This window comes from Miscanthus floridulus, chromosome 2 (assembly GCF_019320115.1).
Source record: "Miscanthus floridulus cultivar M001 chromosome 2, ASM1932011v1, whole genome shotgun sequence".
NCBI lineage: Eukaryota > Viridiplantae > Streptophyta > Magnoliopsida > Poales > Poaceae > Miscanthus > Miscanthus floridulus.
In genome coordinates, this window is record NC_089581.1 from 10,207,450 (window position 1) to 10,226,052 (window position 18,603).

General features: G+C 41.4%; 1 protein-coding gene across 3 annotated transcripts; it reads left to right on the forward strand.

The window, feature by feature from the left end:
* Positions 1-11,370: 11,370 nt before the first annotated feature.
* On the forward strand, positions 11,371-16,837 carry LOC136537893 (zinc transporter ZTP29-like). Of its 3 annotated transcripts, XM_066529871.1 has the most exons (13): positions 11,371-11,617; positions 12,281-12,339; positions 12,454-12,546; positions 12,617-12,703; positions 12,805-12,886; positions 13,395-13,456; positions 14,123-14,179; positions 14,290-14,330; positions 14,525-14,592; positions 15,290-15,346; positions 15,435-15,552; positions 15,681-15,792; positions 16,521-16,837. In XM_066529871.1, the coding sequence occupies exons 1-12, from the start codon at positions 11,554-11,556 to the stop codon at positions 15,724-15,726; spliced, it is 834 nt and encodes a 277-aa protein (XP_066385968.1). In that variant the 5' UTR covers positions 11,371-11,553; the 3' UTR covers positions 15,727-15,792; positions 16,521-16,837. The 3 variants fall into 3 exon arrangements, with proteins under 3 accessions (XP_066385968.1, XP_066385969.1, XP_066385970.1); XM_066529872.1 differs by lacking the exon at positions 15,290-15,346; XM_066529873.1 differs by lacking the exon at positions 12,281-12,339 and having other exon boundaries at positions 11,529-11,617.
* The last annotated feature ends 1,766 nt before the right edge of the window (positions 16,838-18,603 follow it).

The following is an 18,603-nucleotide window of genomic DNA, read 5'->3' on the forward strand; positions in this document are numbered from 1 at the left end:
GGGCAAGCGAGGCGGAGGCCTCCGATCATCATCTCCTGGACCACCACCAATATTCTTGGTGCAAGCCATCAGATCTGACTAGAACCACTGCTGCTGACAAGATCAACTATCCACTGACACTTTCGAGGCTTGGCCTCGATCCGTACTCACGAGGTTGGCTCCAAGTTAGCTGTCAACTGCAATTGACACCTCAACAACACCGACTCGCTGCATGATGGAATAGAAGGATATACAAGTAAATACGATATATCTAATAGATGTGAAACCCTATGAGAGCAAGCAATTTAGATGCGAAATAGAAGCGAGTGGCTTGCTACCTGACGAACCGGCGATCCGAGAAGAAGAGAAGCGACCTACGGGGAACCATCGACTCGGCTAGGGCTAGAGTTCTGACTCAACAAAGATTGGCGACGTAAGCGGTGAATCGACGGCCGAGAGGATGAAGGACACGAGCTCGGCGATTGGGGCAAGTGCAATGGCAATGCTGCTATGGTGGAGCTTGGCTTGGTGGAGGGTGGCGCTGGTGAGGCTTGTGGAGGCTAGGGCATGGCATGGCACTAGGAGGCGCTGGCGGCGTGGGAGCAGGCGATGACGTACGCGCGAGCTGGCGGCGGTGTGCGCGTGGGCTGGCAGTGGTGTGTGCGCGGGCTGGCGGCGGCGTGCGTGTGGGCTGGCGGCGGCATGCACGCTGGCGGCTAGAGATGGTGGCTGCGGTGACTCACGGCGGCTAGGGCACGGTGGATGCGGGACTAGATAGACAGCGCACGGTTAAATAGGGTGGCCCCCAAAGTCAAAAGGAAACGAAGATAAGAGTCCTGATGCCGCACGAAATCTACTGACCGAACACTCTGGTGGTAGTGACCGGACGCTACCACCTAGCGTCCGGTCGATTCCAGAGAGGTCCAATTCCTCTAGAATCACTACCAGATGTATTCGGTGGACACCAACTGGATGCAGCCAAAGTCCGGTCAACTTAGCCTTCGTATTCTTCACACGATCGGACGCTGAGACGTCTTCTGACTGGACGCTGAAAGATAGAGTCCGGTCACTCCTTCGCAGTGAGTTCACCTCCTATGAACTGATCGGACGCTGGACTGCAGAGTCCGGTGCAGCGTCCGGTCACTCTTTTCCAGCAAATCTTCAAAGTTTCTCCGCGTTGCCTGTTCCTAATCGAGTCCCAACTCAAATAAGATCCAAATAAACACCAATTGGGACTAATGTGAGTGACCTCTCTCAAACCCTCATATTTTTCAAAATATTTTGCCTTAGGCTATAATTCTTTTTAAGAAGAGGGCAAATGGAACAAAACGACAAAAACAACATTCATGCATATGCAATACTTGTAAGTAAATCTAGTTGAATGTCAAGTTTGATCCAAGGTTAAGCTTCTTCACACGCTTTTTGGCAGTTATCTTAACCATGTTAGACAAGCCCTATATGCATTATAAAATGTTAAACATGTTATATATTACAATGCAATACAAGGGACAACACAAGCTCAATTTTTAGTGAAGTTGCTAAAATCAAGCACATTGAGCTTATTTCGCAATCTACAAAATATAGCCTCATCTAATGGTTTAGTGAAGATATCCGTTAATTGATCTTTGGTTCTTACACCTTCTAGTGATATATCATTTTTCGCAACATGATCTCTAAGAAAGTGATGGCGGATATCTATGTGCTTGGTACGAGAGTGTTGAACCGGATTATTTGTAAGTTTTACTGCACTTTCATTGTCGCACAAAAGAGGTATCTTTTCTAGAACTACACCATAGTCTAGCAAAGTTTGTTTCATGTATAATATTTGTGCACAACAAGCACCCACGGTAATGTATTCCGCTTCGGCGGTGGACAAATCCACACTATTTTGCTTCTTGGAGGACCAAGACACAAGTGATCTACCAAGCAAATGGCACCCTCCGGATGTGCTTTTTCTATCAACTTTGCAACCGGCATAATCCAAATCGGAATAGCCAACTAATTCAAATATAGCTCCTTTGAGATACCATAGGCTAATGCTTGGTGTGTGCTTAAGATACCTAAGGATTCTTTTTACGGCAATTAAATGTGTTTCCTTAGGATTAGCTTGAAATCTAGCACACATACACATATTAAACATGATGTCGAGCCTAGATGTGGTTAAATATAATAAGCTACCAATTATGGAACGGTAGAGAATTTGATCAACCGGGTTACCTCCCTCATCTAGGTCGAGATGTCCATTGGTAGGCATTGGTGTCTTGATTGGCTTACATTCATCCATCTTAAATCTCTTGAGAATATCTTTTGTGTATTTCTCTTGAGAGATGAAGATGTCTTCTTTCATTTGCTTAACTTGAAAACCAAGAAAGAATATAAGCTCACCAATCATGGACATCTCAAACTCCTTTGACATCAATTCAACAAATTCTTTGCATGAGTCTTTATTTGATGATCCAAAGATGATATCATCAACATATACTTAACAAATTAAGATATGTCCATCAAGCTTCTTGGTGAATAGTGTGGTGTCGACCTTCCTAATGGTGAAGCCCTTCTCAATGAGGAAGTCCCAAAGGCGCTCATACCAAGCTCTTGGGGCTTGCTTAAGCCTATATAGTACCTTGGACAACCTATAAACATGATTAGGATATCTAGGGTCTTCAAACCTGGGAGGTTGATCAACATAGACTAGTTCATTAATAAAGCTATTTAAAAATGCACTTTTCATATCTATTTGATATAGTTTCATTTCATGATGTGATGCATATGCAAGTAGGATATGGATGGCTTCTAATCTTGCAACCGGTGTAAAGGTCTCTCCAAAATCTAAACCTTCAACTTGGGAGAACCCCTTTATAACTAGTCTTGCCTTGTTCCTCACAACACCTTGATCATCTTGCTTGTTGCGGAACACCCACTTTGTTCCAATGACTCTTGCACCTTTTGGTCGCTCTTCAAGAGTCCAAACTTCATTGCAAGTGAAGTTGTTCAACTCTTCATGCATGGCATTGATCCAATCTAAATCTTTAAGAGCTTTTTCTATCTTGGTAGGCTCATAGCAAGAGACAAAAGAGTGATGAGCAATAAATAAAGCAAATTTTTGAGATCGAGTCATTACACCCTTTGATGGACTCCCTATGCTGAAATCTTGTGGATGATCTTGTAGGAGATGTGTATTTCTTCTATTGACCACTTGAGGAGGAGGTTGTGGAGCATCAATATCTTGTGCTTGTACCACCATTTGCTCATGGGAGATATGAGTATCTTTATTTTCTACTCTCCCATCTTTTTCACCATCTTGTGGCACACTTGATGAAGAAGGTTGATCAATAACTTGTACATCATCTTCATTATCTTTTGGCTTGATGTCTCCCACCAGAATATTCTTCATAGCCTCCCTCAATGGTTCATCACCTACATCATCAAGATTCTTATGTGCTCCTTGGGAGCCGTTAGATTTATAAAATTCCACATCATATGTTTCTTCAACCAAGCTAGTGGCATGATTAAATACTCCATATGCTTTAGACTTTGATGAGTAACCAACAAGAAAACCAATATCACAACGTCTTTGGAACTTCCCTAAGTGTTTTCTCTTTTTGTAGATGTAGCATTTGCAACCAAACACCCTAAAGAAGGAGACGTCTGGCTTCTTCCCATTGAGTAACTCATAAGGTGTCTTGCCAAGAAACTTTTGAAGGAATAGGCGATTGGATGCATAGCATGCGGTGTTGATTACTTCCGCCCATAGAGCTTCAAGGGTGTTGTACTCATCAAGCATTGTTCTTGCAAGAGTGATCAATGTCCGGTTCTTCCTCTCAACTACACCATTTTATTGAGGAGTATAAGTTGCGGAGACTTCATGTTTGATTCCAACTTTATCACAATAAGCTTCTATGTTTATGTTGTCAAACTCTTTGCCATTATCACTTCTAATCTTCTTGAGCTTCACTTCAAATTCATTTTGTGCTCTCTTGGCAAACTTTTTGAAGCAAGATGCAACTTCGGACTTGTCATGAAGAAAGAATACCCATGTATACCTTAAATAGTCATCAACAATCACAAGACAATAAAGATTTCCTCCTAAACTCTTGTATGTTGTTGGTCCAAATAAATCCATGTAAAGGAGTTCTAGCACTCTTGTGGTTGGCATAAAAGCTTTGGTTGGATGAGTATTTGCATCTTGCTTGCCGGCTTGACATGCACTACAAAGCTTGTCCTTCTCAAACTTCACATCCTTCAACCCTTTCACCAAATCATTCTTCATAAGCTTCTTAAGTGAGCTCATCCTAACATGAGCAAGTCTTCTATGCCATAGCCATCCAAGTATTGTTTTGGTGAATAGGCAAGTCTTCAAATTTGCATCTTTGAAGGTGAAGTCCACTAGATATAAGTTGTTGTATCTAAATCCATTAAATATCACTTGATTGTCATCTACCTTGGATACAACAACCTCCTTCTCGGTGAATAAGCATTGAAAGCTAAGATCACACAATTGCCCAACGGATAGCAAGTTGAAGCTCAATGAAGCAACATAGAGCACATTGGAGATGGAATGATCATTTGATATTGCCACTTTGCCCAATCCTTTAACCTTGCCCTTTGAATTATCTACAAATGTTATTTTCTCTGTCCATCTACCTCTTCATCTAGTGAGGTGAACATACGAGGATCACTGGTCATATGTTGAGTGCAACCACTATCAATAACCCAATGACTTCCACCGGTCTTGTAGTTCACCTACACACAAGAGATTCAAGCTTTAGGAACCCAAACTTGTTGAGGGCCCTTCACCTTCTCAACAAGTGACTTAGCCACCCAAATCTTCTTAGGCCTATTCTTGTTAGGAGGTCCTAAGAACATGACTTTCATCTTTCTACTAGAATCCTTTCTAAGCATGTAGTGAGTATTGAAGACAAATGGTCTAGCATGCTTGGGCAAGGGTTGTGGTGGTGGAGTTTGGCACTCATGAGCAAAGTGGCATTCTTGTCCATACTCAAAACATCTCTTTGGCTTTGGCTTTGGCTTTGATTGTTGTTGTTGAACTTGAGCATTCTTCTTCTCTACACTTGCCACATATCCAATGCCACTTCTATCCATCTTCATGACGGTGTTCATGAGTAGCTCACTTTGGAGATGCTTGCCTCTAGCAAACTCGCTCAATCCCATCTTGAGATGCTCTTTCTCCATCTTGAGCTTCTTGTTCTCTTCCTTGAGAATATCATTGTTTTTCTCTTCCTTGAGCTTCTTGTTCTCTTCTTTGAGTTTCTCATTCTCAAGAATAAACTATTCATCATGCTCAAGAGTTTCTAGCACAATGGTGTTGTGGCTTTTCATTTCTTCAAGATCTTTCATGAGCTTTTCATTTGTGTTCTTGAGCTTGACATATTCATCATAGTCATTGCACTCAACCACTTTCTTACCTTTGCCACTAGATCCTTGCTCAATGCTCTCATCAATCAAATCATCACATGATGTAGCTATATCAATCTTAACAACATGGTTAGTAGCATCATGTGGCTCATTTGGCAAAAATTCTTGAGCAATAACAAGAGTATCATAATTGATCTTTAGAGTTATATGTTCATCTTTTAGCTTGTTGTGGCTAGTGATGAGCTCATTGTGCACCCACTCAAGTTTATCATGTTTATCTTTAAGCTCTTTCTTAGAAGATTTGAGCTCCTTGAGTTTGGATGATATAACATCATTTGTCTCTTTAAGCTCAACATTAGCCTTTTCCAATGTATCGCATTTTGCTAAGAGTGAATCATTTTTAGCATCAAGCTTTTTATTTTTAGCTCTACTCTTTCTGATGATCTTAGTGTATTGTCTTAGTATTTTGACAAGATCATCATATGAAGGTAAATCATCATCATCGCTATCGCTATCATTATCACTAGCTTGCTCATCATCACTACTATTATCATTATTAGTTACCTTGCGTTCACCCTTGGCCATAAGGCATAGGTGTGTAGAGGATGATGGCAATGGTGGCAGTGAAGATGCAAGATCAATAGCAATGGCGGACACCTTCTCATTTTCACTATCATCATCGGATGATCCACTAGATGAATCAATGTCCGTGAGCCAATCACCGACGATATAGGCCTTTCCACTCTTCTTCTTGTGGAAGTCCCTCTTTTTGCTATCTCTCTTCTTGTATGGCTTGTTCTTCTTCTTCTCATCTTCATCTTCGTTACTTGAGTCATCTTTCTTGCCCTTGTTCTTATTCTTGAACTTGTCTTTCTTGGGCTTGGTGCATTGATGTGCTAGATGACCAAGTTCACCACAATTGAAGCAATCCATTTCAAAGATTGGCTTTCTTCTAGAGCTTGTGAAGAACTTATTCTTCTTGCCATCGAACTTGATGCCACTCTTGTTTAGCTTTTTTAGCATTTTGGCTGCTTTCTTCACCATAAGAGCAAGATCTTCATCTTCATCTTCTTCATCACTTGAGCTCTCATACTCAAGTCTTACTTTGCCCTTATCTTGGCTAGCTTTGAATGCTACGTCCTTCTCTTTCTTCTTGGTAGAGGATGAGCCATCTTGTGGCGTGATGTGCATGTACATCTCATGAGCATTGATCTTTCCCAAGATTTATGTTGATATAGCGGTGGAAAGATCACCTTGGTGTAGCACGGTCACAATATGCCTATATTTGTCAATAGGGAGAACACTCAAGATCTTTCTCACAACGTCGGATGATGACATTTGAGTAAGTCCAAGCCCATTGACTTCCTCTACAAGAACATTCAAACGTGAATACATCTCATTAGCACATTCTTTGGGAAGCATATAAAATGAATTTAGCTTTTTAATCACAAGATGATAGCGTTCCTCACGCTCACTCTTGGTTCTCTCATGGAGCGCATAAATGTCTGACCATAGTGCATGGGCGTCTTTGTGGTTCCTTACGGGTTGAACACATTTTTGCAAAGGCCTCTAAAGATGGTGTTTCGAGCCTTTGCATTCCACTTTTCATAATTAACCTCATCGCCTTGTAAGTGTGTAGCATCCTGAGGTTTTGGGAAGCCTTGTGTGGCAGTTCTAAGTATACCAACGTCTACAGCTTCTAAGTACGCCTCTATGCAGATTTTCCAATATGGAAAGTCATCTCCCTCAAAGATAGGAGGAGGCCCATCCCCATGAGACATCTTACTATAAGCGATTAAGCTTAAAAACATGAGCACGAGGCTTTGATACCAATTGAAAGGATCAAGATGCCCAAGAGGGGGGGGGGTGAATTGGGCTAATTCTAAATTTTCTTGCAATAATTAAATCCTACAGTTAGCCCAATTAACCCCTTGTGCCTAGAAAAGTGTTTCTATTAATCTAACGCATAAAGGACTTGCAACCTACGTTCCAAACTTACTCTAGCATAGCAATTTTATGAATGTAACAACAAGTATTGAATTGCTCAAAGTAAATGCTCAAAGTAAATGGAGAGAGAGAGAGGAACACGGCGATGTTTTGCCGAGGTATCAGAGAGTCGCCACTCCCCACTAGTCCTTGTTGGAGCACCCACGCAAGGGTGTAGCTCCCCCTTGATCCGCGCAAGGATCAAGTGCTCTCTACGGGTTGATTCTTCGACACTCCGTCGCGGTGAATCACCCATAACTGCTCATAACATGAGTTGGGTCACCCACAAGCTTCGTCGGATGATCACCAAGCTCCCAATCACCACCAAGCCATCTAGGTGATGGCGATCACCAAGAGTAACAAGCACGAACTCTCACTTGACCATGCGAAGCTTAATGACAACGGTGGATGCATACTTTGCTACTCTTGATTCACTAATAAGGCTACTCTCTTGGATTCTCAAATCTCAATCACCTCACTAGGACCTTGCTCTACTTGGCACTCACAAATGTATTTTTCAACTATTGGAATGAGCCAAAGTGAATCCACACACGAGTGGAGCTTCTATTTATAAGGCAGCCTGAAAAACGAACTGTTATGTGCCTCTGCGGGGTGACCGGATGCTTCGGTCAGTTCAACCCGCACACCAATGATTAAGTGTTGACCAGACGCTTGCAGGGTCCGATCACCACTGACCGGACGCGTCCGGTCACATTAAACCCTCACTAGAACCTTACTGTACTCGACCGGACGCTAAACCCCTAGGGTCCAGTCAGTACTGACCGGTCATGTCCGGTCGCTGAATTCCTTCTCTAGAACCTTACTGGAGTCGACCGGACGCTGGCCCTCAGCATCCGATCACTCAACCACTCAGCGTCCGGTCGCACCGAACGCAATCTCCTTGGTCAAATGAACTGACCGGACCCTGTAGCCAGCGTCTGGTCCAACCAGAGCTAGCGTCCAGTCAACATTTGACCCTCCATTCATTTCTAACTCTCGAACATATGTGAATGAAGCTTGCTCCATAGGATCATAGGCATATGTAGGAGCTACCTAGCGCTAGTTTTAATTAGTGTGCACCACACCTAACTCACTAGACTCATCTAGGTCAAGCTATCCGTCCATACCCCCCTTAATAGTACGGCCAAAGGGAAAATAAAGTCCTAAACTACTCTAAGTGTCTCTCCAACTCCAATCGATACTTAAAACTAGTCATCCTTAACCTTGTCGTCCATCCTTTGAAAACCAAAATGATTTCCATCATAGGGGCATGACCACCTTGATTGCCCAATCAATCTCCATTACCATGACCTAACTTAATTGCCTCTACAAAACACACGTTAGTTATAGTAATCTTGTATTGTCATTAATCACCAAAACCAAATTAGGAGCCTAGATGCTTTCACACCCGCTCATCCCCAACTCCTTAGTGCTTATCCGCCAAGCTCCAAAGCAGCATGACCACACATTGTCCACGCCCCTTCCTTTATCGCGCGCTCGTTAGCTGCCGCGCCGTGCCCCATCGTCGGCCGCATCGCGCGCACGTCCACTGTCGCGTTGTGCCCCACCCCATCGCTAGCCGCGCCGTGCACCCATCCTAGACACCTATGCCGCTCGCTCCCTCACTGTCCATCTCCGATCGCCGTCACGCACGCCACTGATCCCGCCATGATCGTTGGGCCGCATGTGCCGTGGCACCTCATGTCTTCGCCGGCCGAGCCAAGGGCACCCACGAGCACGGGCGGTGCTCCCACGCCGGGGCTCGTCGCGCGGCTCTGACCCTGATGGCCAGAATCAAGCAGCCCGGTCTTCCCCTCCCCTATGTTGCATATGTATGTTTCAAGTGTTTCAGGCGTTTCAGATGTATGTTGCAATTATTTTATCTTGATATTGTAAAAGTAGATCGAGAGATATTGCACATATTGCAAGTGTTTTCAGAGGCATGTTACAAGCGTTTGTTTAAATTGTTTCATCTATTTCTAGATATATGTTGCAATCATTTTTGATCGGGATGTTGCATATGTTGCAACAGTATGTTTCCAAATGTTTTAGTCATGTTGCAGCAAGTGGTTTAATGTTGCAAGTGTTTTATTTTGGATGTTTCATGTGTTTCACACACATGTTGCAAAAACATATTTCCAAATGTTTCATCTGTTTTCAGTCTTATGTTGCATTCATGTTGCAAGTGTTTTACGTTGTTCGGTCGGGGCGAGCCAGGGGCCAGCGGACGGGTGCACGGGGAGTCGGCAGACGGGGCTTGGGGGTGCTACGGTCGGGGGCAAGTTGGGGGCATGCTCGTCCTCAGCTGCTCATCGTGGCTCCTGAGTGCCGCCCACGCGGAGAGAGGAGGGGGTCAGGGGCGACCGACGAGTGCAGAGACGGGGCGGAGTGTGCACGGGGGGCGGGCTGCGGTGGGCCTGTGACCGGGAGCTGGGCCATGGTTCAGTTCGCTGGGACTGGGAGTTGCGTCCGGACGTGCTGCGGGCACTAGACGGCAGGGCGCTAGTGCCTCCGATGAGGAAAAAAAGTTACAATTTCATCAAGAAATATCCCTGCATTTATTTTGAGTTTCTTATATTTGAATTCGACGTTTGCTTTCACATGTATATATATGAAGCGTAGATATGCACTCCATAACACATGTATGGCAAATTCAGTATGAATTTGACTTCCTTGGTATAAATTTGATTTCCTTGTCCTAACTTGATGATCTACGGCAAATTTGGTATGAATTTGATTTCCTTGTCATTTTACTCTTAATGAAACACAAGCACAACATGTTCGCAAAAAAAAATTCCTTGTCCTAACTGGATGATGCAAATGATGTATGGTAAATTTTGTATGAATTTGATTCCCTTGTCCAAACTGGATGATGCAAATGATGTACGACGAATTGGGTATGAATTTGACCTGACTGGATGATGTAAATGGTGTACCGCAGATTTAGTATGAATTTGATTTCCTTGTCCTAACTGGATGATATGAATGGTTAAGCTTGGTGCGTGATGACGTGAGACCACTCGACCTTATTATAAAACCTTAAAGGGCAACCGGGGGTGACAACACGAAACACTAGCTAGTCTGGGTGTTCTTTACAGTTTCCTTGCATTGTAAACATACTCTACTAGCTACTAGTGGCCTGGGTAAAGGTTTCCGGGTAAAATAAAATACTGGACAACGCACGCGCCCTCTCCCATCCATCATCGACAACACACATTGCACCGTGCAGGGTACTCTGAGCCCTGTTGGCTTCGCTGAAAAAAACAAGCTAAAATACTATTTTAATTAATTTTTTGTGAGAGAAAAATATTATTCTAACTAAAAATAAGCTAAAATGTATGGATTATAAGACATGCGAACATGGCCTCGAAAGATATGCATGCAGAATGCTGCTGTGCTGATGCATGTATGCCTGCCCTGCACCTAGCGCCACTTTTTCCTGCACTTAATAAGGCACCTTTTGATTAGATCATGCATTGTGAAACACCTACGGCAGTAGAGTATTATATAAAATAAATAAATAAATGTGCCTCTGTCATTTGGGACCAAAAAATTTGAAACAAAAATAAACCACACCACTGTTTCCTCCTATGCAGATACAGCTATATGTATTATGGAGCTTTGTATTCCTTTGTCTAGCTACTCTCCCCTAGCTGGTAACAGGCGATGGATTGCCGAATTGAACGATGGGATGGATGTTACCTTGCCTACACTACAGGCATCCTTGCTTCTACCACAGGTATGTTATGTCATTAAGCTACCACGCGAAGTCATTCCAGACTTGACCCCTCGATGGTCTCATCAACTGGAACTGGACAAATGCAAGCTACCTGCAGGAATCCCTCCATCCATCCATGACTGTAACGTGCCTCCTGCTCCACTTGATGCTCAACTCAATACCCTCCCCATTATCTACTGATTTTTTTTATATACATCATGCTTTATGCATCATCACTTACGTTGTCACACACAAGCTCCCCGGCATGATGCACTGGCCTTGCATTGGCCTTTATATAAGGGAAAGCAAAGCTAGCCCACACTGACCCATCTCCATCATCGTCCCAAATCCAAGCAGCCTCGATCCGTTCATCTGAACGCCTTCCATACCATCCTTCCAATTCTCGTAGCAGCCTCTCCTCAAGCCTTTATTACAGCTCACCGCCTGCTGCAAAGGGAATTGAAGATCCAGCTGATAAATCACCTGATACACATATGGATCCAAAGGTTGCCATTGCTCTCACCCTGTCCCTCGTCGGCGGTTTAAGCACCTCCCTAGGTATGTACCAACAATTTACTTCCTCTCGTTGTACATTTTCATGATCACTTGAGTTGTTTGTACTACATTTACATTATTTACTCATGCATGGTTAGTTTTTTCTCTTTGGGCCTGGATGCCTTGTACTTTTCTGTTTCCTGTTGTCTTTGTACAGTTGTATTCTCCTGTTTTCCTTATTAAAGAAAAAAGAAAAAAAAATAGGCAGGGGACTCCCCTGCCATTTCGGTTAAAAAAAAACTTTGACATTTCCAGTTGCTCGTCCTAATCAGATATTTTTTTGGTTCACAATAATCTGAGAGTTTCGATTATGCACCTTGGATCTTGAATTTGAAACGACACTAGTCATGCTAGTCCCTAGGTCTCTGTCCAAAATTTTGGAGTGGACTGGTATAAATTGATTAGTGGAGCTTATATTGCATCCGAGAATAAAAGAACTTGAAAAGAATAGATAAACTAGCTCCTATCATGTCAACAATGGGAACTATTTGCACACATAGGTTTCTTCAGGATAAAGTTCATGGTACATAGAGCCAGGCCATAACCACAAGATAACCACACATAAGAAACCTATTAAGATAACTAAAGATTTTATCCAAATGTATATTGCCCAGATTTAATTTGTATACTCCACATAACTAAAGATTCTTGTATACTATTCACCAGGTGCACTGTTGGCTATACTCAATCATGCGCCAAACAACAAAACACTCGGGATTTTACAGGTTGATGATATTACTATTTACTAACCATTGCCCATGGAGTTACGTTGAAAGAATTACAAGTTTGATTGTCCACAATCCAACATTTTAAAATAATGTATTTTGGCCATTTTGCAGGGCTTTGCTACTGGACTCATGCTGAGCATGTCTTTCTTTGACTTGGCTTATGATGCTGTCAATGCCATTGGTTTTCTGAGAGGAAACCTTTGGGTAAGAAAAGCAAGTTATGTTGTTGGGCATTTGTAAAATCTTTCTAAACATTTTGACATGTGGGTTGCAGTTTTTTGCTGGAGCATTGCTATTTTCAACAATTGCAGACGTTTTCCCTGAGCCAGATTGCAGTGTGGCAGATGAAAATGACAAACAGGTATAGCTTCCATCGACTTGGTTCAGTAGTCAATCGGTAACATTTTAATGTGAAAACTAACATAGCAATTATTCCCCGCTCTATATTTCATTTAAAAAAAGGCTGGTGACAACAGAGCAGGAAAGGAACTTATGATGAGACATCGCCGAAGAGTTATATTTAGCGTAGTTGTCACAGCCATTGGTAAACCCTAAACATGCCTAAACTAGTTTTGTTGCTTTATATAGAATAAATTCTTATAAAAATATCTGTATATTTATGTTGATGTTGGTATACAACAGTTTATGAAGTTTTATTCATATCCATAGATTTTTTTTTATATTTAACTAACTGCTATGAAACATGAAATTGACGAAAGTAACCATACCATGTGAGTTCTAGGTTAATTACCATTAATAAGTGTCATATTTATCTGTGTTGATGCCTTTGTATACAACAATTTATGAGTTTTATATATATCCACAGATTAATTATATATGCAACCTTTTCACTTAATGATATGACAAAAAAAAAAAGAAATTGATGAAAGTAACCATACAATGTGACTACCTTTCCGTCAATGCCTCGGGGGAAGGTATTACCCCTAGGGTTTGAGTTTTTAATATGCAATATGCATATAATCATGAATCATATGCATCTTCCTACAACTACAAGTTTAATTGGTTTAATGATTGCCTTGAAAAAAATACAGTTGCTGGTGTGAGTTTGCAAAACTTCCCTGTGGGCACTGCTGCATTTCTCGGAACAACAAAGGTATTGTTCATTGTTTCCTGTTTAGCTAACTTAATCTTTGTTTTCACAATCTAAAGGTTGTAAAGTTTTCTAGCAATGATGAAATTACCTTTTCTGATGACTATATTCATTCATACACATATTATTTTTTGACAATCATATCAGTCGCATTCCTCCCTAATATACACTTTTTAGTTGAGGACACATTAATATTTTAATCCATGGGTAATGAGTATAAAACATCACAATGACTAGGTGTCTAATCTTTAATAAAGCTTCCCCTAACTAGTGTATAGCATGTCCTCGAGCAGATTTTAGAGGAAAGGCACCTGTGGTGCTTAGTAGGAGCTAGGGGCTTAGTGCAACTGGATGAAGATGCCAACTAGGGTTGTCTTGGTAGTTTGACCAAGGTCAATATCTAGTGCGAATTGTCTTGTGGTGTGTGGGCCATGGTCCTTTTTGTGCTTCAATCAAGGCCCATTGTTTATTGCATGCGAAAGAGGAGCAGGGCTTCTTTGAAGCTGAGATTCTAAGCCCAAAGCATTATTTGCCCTTTTCTGGCTTATTATATAAATAGCCTAGGCTTAATAGTATAGGGCCAGACAGAGAATAAGTATGGACCTGAATTTTTATAATAGTGAATATCACATATTGTATATCTAATAACTAGTCATATCTACTTATCAGGGCTTCCGTGTTGGTTTGAACTTGGCCCTTGCTATAGCACTACACTACATTCCAGAGGTAATTTACTCTACAGAAAGTAGCATATATATTTCTTCTCAACACACAATTTAGTTCACAACATAGATCAAATGTGCTAATACCTACCTGTTGCTTTCATTCATCCCCAGGGTATTGCAGTAGCTCTCCCAGCGTACTTTGCCACTTGCAGGTACTAATGTATCTTTTTTTTAATAGAAGAAATATGCCCCCTTTCATGTTGGATCCCATTCTATCAAATAATAACCACTAAGGGCACTAACTGCATGCAGAATAAAGAAATATGATTGTTGCACTTATTTTGTAAACAAAAAAAAACTATATTTAAACTTTCAGTAATACTTAGTTTCCATGTCTCTGGTGCAGCAAATGGCAAGCCTTCAAATTAGCAACATTATCTGGTTTTGCAGAGCCACTAGGTGTGATTATTGTGGGTAAGTTGACTTTTTAACAGTGGTTACAATCTAATTGAGCTATTAAGGTTTGAAAATGGATTATCGGTACATTCAGGATGGAAGATGAATTTGCTCAAATCATATCGATGCAACAGATGCAATAAAAAAATCTACTAATTTTCGTTAAGTGAATATACATGAGGAACTAATTTTCGTTGGTTGAACTACTCTTTTGGAAGTATAATTACCATTGGTGTGATACTAAACTTGCAAATACATGTTTAGTTCGAGTGGCATGTGTTCTTGTGATTGGAGGGTGTGGGTTTGATTACTCTGTGACACAATTATTCTGCCACCTTTTTTCTTTAAAAAAAACCCGAAGCAATATTGGGCTTAGGTTACTTGTGTTACATGGTTTGTGGGCTTAGGTTCCTTGTGTTTCATGTGCTGGACCTGGGCTGCAGCCTGTTATCCAGCCTAGACACACTTTTTTTTTTTGGCTTAGGTTCGTTGTGTTTTATGGGCTGGACCTAGAACGCAGCCTATAAACTTAGAAATGATTTATTTAGTATTTTTGTCATCATTAGAAATAGAAAACAGAAAATAGGGTAAGTTTGGTTCCAAAGGTTAAGACTTTGCAAAGAGCATGAGGTCATGATTGAAAAGTAGTTGAGTTCATAGAGTTATTTATATTGTACCTCAAAGCAATGCATGTGAAATGAAGTTTTTTTTACAGCATACCTATTCCCAAGCAACTTGAATCCTGAAATATTGGAAGGTCTACTTGGATTAGGTAACTGTAATTACTATATAAAAACCATTCCATTCAATTAGCTGAAAGTATTCACTCAACTGATATTTTTTCTCTTTTTTTTTTACAGTGGGAGGAGTGATGGCTTTTCTAACACTGTATGAAATGCTACCGCAAGCATTTGAATATGCTGGACGCAAGGATGCTGTTAAAGCAGTATTTGTTGGTATGGCCTTTATGTCTATGAGGTGCGTTATGCTCTTAGTAAAAAGGATTAAAAAATATTCACACATCTCAAAGTTGCATGTACATGAGAGAGTGCAATATGATTAGCCTGATAAACATACTAATTCTATATATATCACTTGTTTTGCAGCTTGTATTTTCTAGATGCTAGCCTGCCAAAGGAGATGAGCGCTTAACATAATGTGCGCCTAAACCAGTTGATGTAATGGTCAAGAAAATTTCATCATGGGTGCTGCAACAAGGTACTGTTTCATATAACTGTCACCCTATTTATTAAGAGGATGCACATACCATTGTTATTATTTTGATGAAAGATATGAAGTTTTGACTCTCCTAGAAAAATTATTCGATCTTTAAAATGTAGAGCCATAGACACAGAGAGATTTTCGCATAGACAAAGACCCATTGGTTTGAAACTCTGAATAATGCATGTATGTATATATCTACTATAATATTTCACTTTAGGCCGCTATGATTGTGAACTAATATTAGCTAATCCTAGGATCTCGCAAAATTGTTAGTTCGAGATACCTTACTGTACTTTTAGAATGGAAGAAAATTAACTTTCATATCTATCTTTTCAACAAACTAAACTATGCAAACAACAAAAAATGCATCTATGGAAAAGTCATAGCATAGACTTATTTAATACTCCCGCCGTCCCTAACTAAATCGATTCTTAGAGTAATCTTAAATCAAACTTTTTAAAATTTGACCATTTTTAGAAAAGAGCGCAAAGATCTATAGAACCAAATTAGTATCATTAGGAACACCATAAAAATATAGTTTCATAATGTATCATTTGGTGTCATAAATATTTATACTCTTTTCTAAAAATTTGGTCAAACATAAAAAAATGGCTTTAGGGAAAATAGAAAAGCGATGTTAGGTGGGGCTATCGGATTGACCATCTTACCTTCCTATTTCTTTCAAAAAATTTTGACCAGTCGAACTTTCATATTATGTACAGGTACGGTGTTGGTTGGAAGGATGTGCATACAGTTCGAAATCATGATTACTGAGATGTGTTCAGCAATAGTAGGACAACACAATGACTGGCAGATCAGGGCTTCTATCAATGTCCATGGGGGATATGTGACCACAATGACTGCAACACAATCATATTTACCAAGAAAAGAAGTATAAAAAGGCACAGGATAACAACATATCATGTACATAGAGGGCAAAACTGTATATATTGAAGAAAGTAGCTAGTCACAAGCCACTAATATGATGTAAAATATTGGAAATAAACATTACATACATGATAAATGATTGACTGACATGTCTGGAGAACCATGATTTGAACACCCCTGTACTCTTTTTAAATTGGCTATAATAAGTTCAATTTACTAGTGTCCAGAGTGCATCTGTCATAACGTCTGGACCATTACTTATATATATACTGCGGAGTCTATCCCTTCTTACAATTATCTAGTAGTAGTAGTAGTCTAGTAGATGGCACATCAGTGAGAGAGGTGTGCCGATAGTGCCTAAGAGGAAACAGAAAAACGCTTCAAGAATGGAAGGCATCAGGAGAATAGATGCAAGGAGGGTGACTAGTGTTCTTCATTCGTGCTACACTGCTACGGATGCGTTCACAAAGGTGCTGATGCGAGCACGGATGCGTCGGTTGAATGAACATACATGTCTGGAAAGGCAGACTTCCTTGCTCGGGTAGCAACGAACAAGGCCTGACGCTTACGTTGATATATTATGGGCTTGTCCCATATAATATTTAATAAATCAAATAAAACTCTATGGTCCGTAACATTAAGCGTTATATAGTTTAATACCGTACGGAATTTTGACTGAACGTTGACTCAGCTCATTTGGTTGAAAATTATCCATCTTAATTGAGAAGCTGAGAAAAGGACATAGGAGTGCCACACGCGCGCGCCGCCGCCGCTGCCGGCCGAGCCGTGGGCGTGGCAGGCAGGCGGCGAGCGGACGAGCATGGCCAGGTTTTGCCACTTAATCCACATAATTATGGGAGTTTCTCTCTTTTATGGTGGAGGCGAGTTGATTGCGTCAGTTACCGTCTCTTCGTGTCTCCGTCTCCTGAGTTCCTCGGTTGGCTTTCTCCCTCCCCGCCGTAAGCATAAAAGTAGAAGTCCTTCGTCAGTCCAATCTTCCCTTGGCTTCCGAGGGACCACATCTCAGCCGCCCTTTGGTTTTTCCCGTCCCGTACCTCTGCGCGCACGGAGCAACGGGAGAGCAGTTGCCTCCGGAACCCTCGTTCGCCTGCGAACCTTGCACGGGGTGTGCAGCGATTAGGTTTTTGGGGAGCGATTCCGCGACTGCTCGTCCACATCGCATATGTCTTCTTCCTGGTGATCGCTCACGGAACAACAAGGTGTCTTCTTCCTGGTGACCGTTCGTGGGACTGCACTGCGAACACCTTCCTGCATCGACTGTGGTCCACGACTTCGAGCAACACACTATGTCTGGTGCGAATGGAGCCTCTGATGCCCTCGGTATGGGACCCTCCGCTGGGTACACTCTTAACTCTCTGATTACCGTACTTTGCGTATTTACTGTATCGATCGGTATGTCATACTTGCATGTTGTAGCGTTTGTTAGTGATATACATATACACATATATGTCGTCACGAACCTGCTGATGTTTTATTTCTGGATTTAATTGACCATGAAAATGCCTAATTTTCTAACATTCCAAAAACCTAATGTTAGACAATTTTTTGTCAGTGGTTTTGCTGCTGCTTTGAAGCCGAATATCTTTGATGGCAAGAATTTCATGATATCGTGTGCCAAGATGGTGTTGTGGTTGACTGCTATGAACTGCTATCACGCCGCACAGGGGAAGCCTGAATAATTTACTCCTGAGGAGGAGCAAAAGTTCTTGGCTGTCGATAACCTATTTCGAGGCGCCATGATTAGTGCACTTCATAGTAAGTATGAGAAAAACTACATATCTTACACATCAGGTAAAGAATTATGGGATGCTCTTGAGGCAAAGTTTGGAGTTTCTGATGCTGGTAGTGAGCTGTACCTTATAGAGCAGCTGTATGACTACAAAATGGTTGAAAACC